The sequence below is a fragment of the Triticum aestivum genome, chromosome 4B (genome assembly GCF_018294505.1).
Source record: "Triticum aestivum cultivar Chinese Spring chromosome 4B, IWGSC CS RefSeq v2.1, whole genome shotgun sequence".
In the NCBI taxonomy this organism is placed as follows: Eukaryota; Viridiplantae; Streptophyta; class Magnoliopsida; order Poales; family Poaceae; genus Triticum; species Triticum aestivum.
In genome coordinates this window covers 186,522,953-186,532,975 of record NC_057804.1, presented here as the reverse complement: position 1 = coordinate 186,532,975, position 10,023 = coordinate 186,522,953, and the positions used below count along the sequence as shown (strand labels likewise).

At 43.8% G+C, this 10,023-nt stretch overlaps 1 protein-coding gene across 22 annotated transcripts; it reads right to left on the bottom strand.

Annotated features, from left to right (window-relative positions):
- Positions 1 to 3,418: 3,418 nt before the first annotated feature.
- On the bottom strand, positions 3,419 to 7,772 carry LOC123091733 (uncharacterized). Of its 22 annotated transcripts, none has more exons than XR_006443453.1 (4): positions 6,219 to 7,736; positions 4,517 to 6,073; positions 4,350 to 4,412; positions 3,419 to 3,788 (listed from the first exon to the last, which is right to left on the bottom strand). XR_006443453.1 is itself a non-coding variant. In XM_044513345.1 (4 exons), the coding sequence occupies exons 1-4, from the start codon at positions 7,087 to 7,089 to the stop codon at positions 3,682 to 3,684; spliced, it is 336 nt and encodes a 111-aa protein (XP_044369280.1). In that variant the 5' UTR covers positions 7,090 to 7,736; the 3' UTR covers positions 3,419 to 3,681. The 22 variants fall into 22 exon arrangements, 4 of the variants coding, with proteins under 4 accessions (XP_044369280.1, XP_044369281.1, XP_044369282.1 ...); XR_006443450.1 differs by having other exon boundaries at positions 3,419 to 4,812; positions 5,618 to 5,809; positions 5,959 to 6,073; XR_006443444.1 differs by having other exon boundaries at positions 3,419 to 5,809; positions 5,959 to 6,073; positions 6,219 to 6,303; positions 7,063 to 7,736.
- Between the last annotated feature and the right edge of the window lie 2,251 nt (positions 7,773 to 10,023).

Genomic DNA, 10,023 nt, shown 5'->3' with positions numbered 1-10,023 from the left:
CGAAGATGTAGCTGGTGGGTCCCAGCAGTCAGGGGGGCGAATCGTTTTTTTGCCCGGACGCACTACCTTGCGTACGAAGATGTAGCTAGTGGGTCCTAGAAGTCAGGGGGCGAATCATTTTTTTGCTCGTAATATGGACGCTCTTCCTTGCGTGTGAAGATGTAGCTGGTAGGTCCCAGCAGTCAGGGGGAAAACGTTTTTTCGCGAAATACGGTGGCCCGTCTGGTGGGTCCCTGCTGTCAGGTGGAGGAATAATTATATTCTGCATAATAAGGAGGCACTTCCTTGCGGCTGTCGTGGACCCAGCTGTCAGCCTCTCCACGTATGGTACTCTTCCGATGGAATTTGGTCGTTGACCACATTGACCATGCTGCGCCGAGAGCTCCACGGTGGTGGACGACGGTGAGGTACACGGAGCCGGGGAAGACATATCAGTGGATGCCCACACGGAGAGGAGTATGAGGGTCCACTGGTACGACTGCGGTGTGAGGCTACCCTCGCCGCAGAATAACAGGGGGTGTGGGTGAGTAGAGGGATGGCCTGGCCAGTGGTGGGAATAGTAGGAGGCGGTGAGGCCTCCACGGCATCACAGCCGACAACGGGAGGCAGGAGCATGTGGCACGACCGGCGCTGCTTTGGGCGGCTGGAGCAAGAAGACCAGCGGTTGAAGAAGCACTACAGCCGTTGGATGGACATCGTACGGTCACTGGAGCAAGAGTTGTTCATATTGACTAAAGTTGACAAAGGCCCCTGTCCCAGTCAACTTAGTAGGCCCACAAGTCAGCCTCCCACCATGGTGGGTCCCAGCTAGCAGGGGGAGTATTCATTTTTTTGTGCGTAATAAGGAGGCACTTCCGGTGGGCCCGAGCTGATAGCGGGGGGGGGGACATTTTTTTTGTGAAATACGGTGGTCCGTCCGGTGGGTCCCAGCAGTCAGGGGAAATGTTTTTTTGTGAAATACGGTGGCCCGTCTGGTGGGTCCCAGCAGTCAGGGGGGAAACATTTTTTTCGTGAAATACTGGTGGCCCATCCGGTGGGTCCCAGCTGTCAGGTGGAGGAATAATTATTTTTCACGTAATAAGGAGGCACTTCCTTGCGGCTGTCGTGGACCCAGCTGTAAGCCTCTCCACGTACAGTACTCTTCCAATGGAATTTGATCGTTGACCACATTGACCACGCCGTGCCGAGAGCACCACGGCGGTGGACGACGGCGAGGCCTAGGAAGGGGACGACGCGGACCCGGGGAAGACGTGGAAGTGGATGCCCACACAGAGAGGAGTACGAGGGTTAACTGGTTCGGCTGCGCTGCCGTCACCGCAGAATAACAGGGGGTGTGGGTGAGTGGAGTGGAGGGATGGCCTGGCCAACAGTGGGAGAAGTATGGGGGCGCTGAGGCCTCCGCGGCAGCACAGCCGGCCACAGGAGGCAGGAGCAGGCGACACGACCGGCGCTGCTATGGGCGGCTGGAGCAAGAAGACCAGAGGTTGAAGAAGCACTACAGCGTTGGATGGACATCGTATGGTCAGTCGAGCTAGAATCATGCATATTGACTAAGTTGACAAAGCCCTTCGTCCTCGTCAACTTAGTAGGCCCACTATACTGGGTCCCAGCTAGCAGGGGGAGTATTCATTTTTTTTGTGCATAATAAGGAGGCACTTCCTTGCGTGCAAAGATATAGCTGGTGGGTCCGAGCTATCAGCGGCGGTAACATTTTTTTAGTGAAATACAGAGGCCCGTTTGATGGGTCCCAGATGTCAGGTGGAGAAATCATTATTTTGCTCGTAATAAGGAGGCATTTCCTTTCGTGCCGTGGACCCAGCTGTCAGCCTCTCTACGTACAGTCCACTTCAGATGCATGTCGGTCGTTGACCATGTTGACCACGTCACGCCGAGAGCACCAGGACGGTGGACGACGGCGAAGCCTAGGAAGGGAATGACACGGAGCCAGGGAAGACTTGTCAGTTGTTTCCCGCGCGGAGGGGAGTACGACTGTATGAGGGTTTACTGGTTCGTCTGCCGTCGCCGGAGAATAACAGCATGTGTGGGACTGTGCGTGAGTAGAGGGATGGCTAGGCCAGCGATGGGAGTACGGTGGGGCGGTGAGGCCTGCGCGGCAGCACAGTCGGCCGCGGGGAGGAGGGAGCAGGCAGTCCCGCCGGCGCTTGTTTGAGCGGCTAGAGCAGGAAGAGCAGAGATTGAAGAAGCACGACGGCTGTTGGATGGACATCCAATAGTCACTGCTTGTGCGTCAACCTTTTTTTAGGAAAGTCTCAAATATGTGGAAAACAGCATACAGGCCATCTGCCATTATTTCAAATAATTTACAGCCCATTTGCTAATTCTTACGGGTTTTTTTGGAGCTCATATTCTTTTTGTTAGCATTACAGCCCATATTGTGGCCACGGTTAAAAAATTATACGGAATTTTGCATATGTCGGTGCGGTCTGAACTATTTTTAATCCTGAAATTTTGAGTCACATTCAGACTGATTTTAAAAATAAATGTATATCAATATAAAATCTAATAAATTGTCCACGCATAAAAATTAATGCAATTTAAAATCTCAAAATGAAAAGAAGATATTTGAAACTAATTGCCGGTTTGATGTGTTTTAAAAATGTACAGCCCATTTCTCATTACTGATAGGCCATTTTCTCGGCCAGCCGAATGAAGCTCTCCTTGTCTTGAAAGATTTGCAGCCCAACAGGCTTGATCACAAAAAAACTGGGCTAGCCATTTTCAGAAAGAAAAAAAAAACTACTGAACTGGTCTATGGTAAACATAAAAGAAAAGGTTGTCTAGACAAACCAGAGTGTCCCCACAGCCCAGTTGACACCCTGCTTCCGTCTCAAAAACAAATTAGATAAACTAGTCTTCAACCCGTGCATTCACACGGGCTAGTTTTATAACACACTAAATATATAAGTATTGCAACTATATCCTATGTTGAACATATGCTATCAAAAATTATACTGAATATTGCAAATATTGTTCTTGGTCACTGGTAGGACGAAATAGGTTATGGTTTACCGTTGTAAAAAAACATTGTTGTTTTAGTTTTGGATATGGATGTAGTGCTGAAGGTGCAGCTTGGGCCACTATTTTTCATGTAAACATTAGTAATACTTTAGAAACTAAATGTAGTTTGAAGTTCTATTTTGACCTGGCAAATGAAAACAACTTTTGTTAATTATTGAGATAACTAAAGTTTGAATACACACTTTAGGATGTCATTTGGTTGCAGCTAACCGGTATAAGATTTGATATAATTTTTTCTCATGATTTGTGCGCGAACAGATGCAAATAACACAATATTTAGTGCATATGATTTTTTTTCCACCACTTAGATGTCTTCAATAATATTTTATATCAAAAATAGCTTTATTATTGTAATTTAATTCCACATAAATGAAATAAGTAGACGGATGTTGAAGAAGCTTTTAAGTTCCAGTACTCAATATCAAGTAAAACTGGACATCCTTGGTCACATCAGTAGTACATCTCAGAATCTATCACTTGTGAATTATAAGCATTACAAAGTATAATAGTAAGACCATCTCAAAAAAAAGTATATGATAATAAGAAAATATGACACATAGTTGAGACGCAAAATTCTAGGTTGTTCTACATCTTTTATATCATGTAACTTAGGTGAGATAGACAAAAGATTGCCACTTCCAATCATGCGTAAGCTGCGACCCTTGACAATTTCTTCCGACCAAGTAACTTGATCTGTTGTTGCTTTGGTTCCCGACAGCAAGTAGATTTTTTTCCTTGCGACGAATGAACTGGTTTGTAAACAAAAATAGAACTTTGTTACTGAATATTGGCGGAATGTGGAAGAATATAAATTCAGGTACTTTTATTTAAATCACCCTATTAATGTGGTAGCACATGTAGTACGTATCACAAGTATACCAGCATCATGGTTACAAAAGCTTTTGTCTAAAACGATAAAGTAGTAGAAGCTAGAGACATGAATTGTTAGTTCCACATAAGAAATAGAAATATATAATATTGGATGAAAGGCAGGAAGCATGCTCCTCTTTCTCAAACAAACTTCTCGTCTGTGTACAAAACAGTAGCATTGGGTGGGAACTGCTACTGCATGGTTAGAAGGCATTGTACTAAGCATGTTTTCTACTCCCGGCGTAAAGAAATATAAGAGTGTTTAGATCACTATTTATATTTACGCATACCACATGCTAAGATTGTGGTTAGTTGATCCATTGGTTTGCTGTACAAATAGTAGTGAAAGAAAAGGCATACATGATGATGGTTTCTAATAGAAATTGTATGGCTAAATATTGTACCATAAGCACGATGAACTTCACAAAAAGAAACCTTACATTGCTCCGAACATATATATATAGTAACAGAAAGAAGAAAACGCCACAAGCTCCATGTGGTTTCTACATTCAGTAATAATCATTAACTAAGATAGCAAAGCAACCGTCAGTGAAAATGAGATTAAGATGTATGGATATAGATGATGGCCCTACATGTCGCCTTATACCTGATGTGAACTGTAGTTGCAATAATTTTGCTAGCCAGCTTGTAGATGTTGAAGAAAAATCTTGACAGTAAGGAAACTTCAAACCATACTTCCATGGCATGACAAATGATAGAACTCATTTCTTTATAATGCAACATCCATGTTATGTTAATTACCACATGTGTCGCCCTGGTACTTAAGCTATTCCTCTGAATTTGGTGAAAATTATCTCACCCTCAAGATCTCTTGTAAAAAAAATCAACACTTTTCGTGATTTAAAGTTCATTTTCCATAAGTGTGAAAATACAATGTTTTTCCTGCAAACAAATGAAATCAGTAGTCTGTGATTTATTTTTATTAATAACAATTGTTTGCTCGTTTGGAGCAAAGGCATTACTGAACTGATTTTTTTCTACTTCGCTATAGACTAAAAAATGTAAAGAGGATGCATACAGTAGGCAATAATCTTTGTGCAAAAAAAATACATGGTATTTAAGCTAACTTTCATTGAACCTGATGAATCATATATCTGTCTAAGATAGTTTCTTTTACATGTACAAATGAAATCCACAGTTGGAAAGTAGGTAGTTTTTATTTTCAAATGACAACATATTAGGTCTTGCCTGCATCTCCCTATAGTACTATTTTTAGGCTCATTGCAGAGTACTAATTAACATAAATAGTAAAATGTGGAAGTACATTAGAATGACAGGTGCTTTCTATATTACTACTAAGATATTTTTTGCATACTTGTATCCAATTTAATTGCACCATGGAACACATTAAGCAAATTATCTCTAGAGAAGGGAGGCAATCCTGCAGGACCATAACTTGTATTTTATAATGTGCAGGCACAATCAAATTTCAATGAAGTAGCACTCGCCACTCAGACCTTTCTAGTATTTTATATTTAGGGAAAGCTAATTTAAATATGGAACATCTAACACTCGGCACTGCTTAAACAGAAATACTATATCATTATAAATGAACCTAAAAATACTTATTCCATTCAATATTTACAAAAAAAAACTTTATGCAGTTCATGATTATCCTCATAAGAATCTATGCAAATCATTGTAAAATTCAGTCTCTCAAAATATGGCAGTTGCTTATGTATCGGACCTAAGAGGGTGTTTTAATGGCTTTAACATTTGCACGTTTAAGAACTGCCCCGTATATATCGGAATGGTGGTATAGGAATGAGCCACTTAGGTTCTCCTGGTCCTTCAAATCTATATCAAATATCAGAACTGCTTGAGCCATCTGGACACCATGGCTTTCCTTGTTCAGAAATATGAACTAATGATTATCTACCTAAAACAAAATACGATGGCTGAGTCAATAAGGTTCTCATCATAGCTTAACATCTATATTTAAAATCTGAACCTTTTGGACTATCAAGGAAAGTGTGGGTATCCATGTTCTTAAGTACCAACTAATCATATGAATCAATATTCACATACCTCTAAAAGAAAATGAACAAATCGTATATTGGCTTATAATCCCCAGGCATTCTGATTGCAAGAACACATGATAACTCCAGCAAAGTCCACCTCCCCATTCGTCTCTGGAGCTCAACTGCTAGAAAAAGGCACACAAAACTGTAAGCATAAATAGATTTTCTCAGCTCTATCCAATGTCAATAAAATTCTTCTGGAAGTTTGCATGCAAATAAACAACACAAAATAGGTCTTCATCAAATGGAGGGAACCAAATAAATTACCTCCAGATAATTTGTCAAGGCAGATGTAGTGACCGTAAAGAAGTGGACTCCCAGGGTGAGGTCGTTGGCCTGATGTTGTTCAGTCCTCATATGCCACATAAAACAAATATTTAGCAACAACAGTAAGGAAAGGGAAGCATCGTTCTGCTAGAGCATACTGCTTAGAAGAATCTGAACAAACATCAGTATTGCAAAGTTAATATAAACATACAACATGCATGTGTGTACACATACAGACTATCTGCAAGCAATTTTTTTGCATCATCTTGGAAATTTACTCATACACATAGTTAGCAAAAAAATCAAGTAATAGGATAGGCAACACAAAGTAATTTAGATTTACTTTGAATCTTCACGAAGCACTACTTAGAAGCATTTGAAAAATGTCAATTTGCAAAATTGATATAAACATACAACATGCATGTCTGTACACATATATACAGACTATCTGCAAGCAATTTTTTGCATCATCTTGCAGATTGACCAGCTCAAGCCATATAACTGAAGCAACATACAGGACATTGGCATCTCGATCTGATTTCGATCCCCGGAATTCCAGAAACTTGCTGTGATGATGGATTACTTTTAGTCGCCCTTCATGACCACCTATGAGTACACACTTCAATGCATCTCGAACACATCCAGGCATGTATGTAAACTGTTTTCTACAGCAGGGCCAGACTACTAAAATCATCTAGAACATTATACCGACTAAAGAGTAATACACACTGCAATGCATCTCGAACACATCCAGGCATGTATGTAAGCTTCTTTCTACAGCAGGGTCAGACTATATTAAAATCATCAAGAACTTTGTACCAAGTAAAGAGTAATCATCAAATACCAAGTAAAGAGTATTGCCAAGAATCATGCCGCTTTCTACCCAACTTCCATCCTTTATCTCCCCTGCTTGGGTAACTAGGTAGTCCAAAATAGTACAGCTTCGAATTTAGTGAGCTGCATTGCATCCTTCAACCAAGGAATGACCATTGCTATCCCATCTACCTACTGGAAACGGGCCACAAATCAACCTTCTTTCTGAAAATCAGAACAGAGAGGAGATATAATGGGAGATACACATGAAGGGTGGCTTATCTGCTTGGAGGTTCATGACGACGGCCAGAGGAACTCGAAGTCGTTAAGATTTGGCGACGGAGGATGCCGGCCGGTGCGAGCTGAAGTGGAGGTGCCGGCTGTAGGAGTCCAAGTCGAGGCACCGACCGGTGGGAGAGGAGAGCCCCTTCGCATGTCAGAGGAACGACGCCGCTATGGCTGGCTGGTCGGAGGAGGAGCGGCATTCCTTGCCTCTGCATGCCGGTGCCCTACGTGTGGAACTCCGGATCAGAGAGGATCTATGGGAGAGATGAAATATTGGGGTGAGGAGAGACGGCGAGTTCGGGGCAGTGGTAAGATCCGACCTTCCAAGGAGGCGAAGAGCAACGGGAAGCCGGCGGCCGGGACTCCGTTGTGGGCTGGCGGCGGCGGCGTACGATGGCTGCTGCAAGGGGATTTTTTTAGAGTCGCTGCAAGTAGATGAGGGAGATAGGACAGATTGATAAATAAAACAAATCAGTTTTTTCACTTGCCCGTGGCATAGTGGGCAATTTGTGTCAAACTCTGAGGGTAAATTTACATGTCCATTGCTTTGTATTTTGTACGCGGATTAAACACCTTAATAACTTGGTCCCACTAGATGTACGGTTCTTAATTACTGATTAACGTGGTAATTTTTAGGGAGTCTCAAATTAGTATAGGTATAGATAGATGCCACTCCAATTATGGCGATTCATAAAAATGCCACTGCAATTTCCAAACTTTGAAAAATGCCACTACAATTTTTGCAAACTTAGAAAAACGCTGCTGCACTTTGCAAACTTTAAAAAACGCCAATCCAGACTTCGAAAAATCCCACTAGAAATGGCATGAAATGGCATTTTTCAAAGTTTGGAAATTGCAGTGGCATTTCTCGGATACACCAGATTTTGAGTGGCATTTATCAAATTAACCTAAAACAAAAATAACTGGGCGAGCTGCTGGGTCCCTGGTGTCAGCCGCTCGTTGTGCAATTCTCTCATTTATTGACTACGTTGACAATGGCATGGGACCCAGATGTCAGAAATCCACTAGAAGGAGCCATTTTTTTATTGACTTGAAATAAGGAGGCACTTGCTTGCGTACTGCCATGACCTTGGCGGGTCCCTGCTGTCATCCTCTCCATGTACAATCATCTCCTGATTGTGTACGCGTCAACTTGGTAGGCCCACAAGTCAGCCTCTAAACTCGTGAAGGACAAATACAATCCATTTAAAAAAATAACAGCCCATTTCATACGTAACAGGTATGATCCTCATATAGAGTACTGAACTTCCACGTTGACAACCATCATAGCCAAGTTAACTATCTACTCCCAATAATACTCTAGTAGCGTACAAGTACTAACTTACTCTTAGCTAACTAGACGATGCCGGCCGCCATCTGTGGTACATGCTAAACGCCGGCACCGGCGTCCTGCGTTTCGCCTCGGACTTGCAAGGCGTGCAATAGGGCGCGTTGCTCGCGTGCGTTGGCCCTTTCCATGCCGGCATGGTCCACCGAAGCTTTGGCTTCCAAGCAAGAAACCCACTTGATGAGTTGGTAGTAAAAATTGGCGTCGCGAACGAGTGCGTGCCCGACAGCCTCCAGGGCTATTTGCCTGGCGCCGGCTTCCACGTAGTCGGCCTAGTTGCGGGCGCTCTGCTCGCGACTCAGAGCGTTGGTGCCCTGCTGCTCCATGTCCCGCTGGCGGTGCAAATCGGCTATACGTTGCTCCTCCGCCAGGCGGTCGCGCTCCAACAACTCATGCTCCTCCGCCAGGCGGTCACACTCCAACAACTCCTCGATCTCTGCATTGCCATCTAAAGACAGATAGAATGCCTCCTCCCTCCGTCTGCCTTCCGGTGAAAAACTGAACACTAGTTCCAGTGGTGACCGCCTTCGGAGTCGCCTACCGCAGACGGGCGGGGGCATGGCAGACGTGGCGAGCGATGTCGGTCCGGTTGGCTTATGAGGATATGGCGAGTTGGGTCACGGTGCCACCGGAGAAGGCTGGGAAACAGTACTTATAGGCGGAAGGTAGCGCGACGGTCATTGGAATTCAATGCATAATGGCTTAGCGCGCCAGCTTGCCGTGGAAAACTAGAGAAACTAGAATTATGATGTCCCATCCCGTCGGGGTTGCACGCCGGCATGGCGGTCAAACGAGTGCACTCGAATCATCTCCCTCCTTGTCAATAATGATTCCACAGATTTAAAAAGCACGCAACAATTAAAGCACATCTTTTTTCGCATTAGTTAGCTGCCTTAATTACAGCCGGCTGCATGCAGGCACTCAGAATCGCTCGCAGCCAGTACGCAAAGCAGTATGCAACGAGACACAGCCGAGGGCATGCATGCATCCACTTAAATCGCTAGAATTAATTAGGCTTAAACTTCTGCATGTAGTTAATTATTGCCATGCCTTGGTCTTGCTGCTTTGCTCACGGGACTAATAAACCCGGACGGAGGGAGTACCTTGGTTGGTGAGAGGTTTGAATTAAGCCCTGCAAACTGGAAAGGAGGTACTAGTACGTGTGTGATCCGCTATTTATTTGTGTAGGATCGAGTAGGTCGTTTCTTGAATTGAGCCCTGCAAACCGGAAAGGAGGTAGTACGTGCGTGATCCGCTATTTATCCGTGTAGGATCGAGTAGGTAGGATAGTGTAGCTTGTCAGTTTCTTGAGAGGTAGGCATTTTTATTCAAAAAACTGCCACTGCGTATCTTGCGTCG

Bases quoted from the DNA above. Each gene is read 5' to 3' on its own strand.
- LOC123091733 (XM_044513345.1), bottom strand. From the start codon at position 7,089: ATGATTCTTGGCAATACTCTTTACTTG. The intron at 6,077-6,218 runs GTAATTTATTTG...GCCTTTTTCTAG, and splicing joins CCTTGACAAATTATCTGGAG to CAGTTGAGCTCCAGAGACGA. The intron at 3,789-5,958 runs GTATGTGAATAT...TTTACAAACCAG, and splicing joins TTGTTCATTTTCTTTTAGAG to TTCATTCGTCGCAAGGAAAA.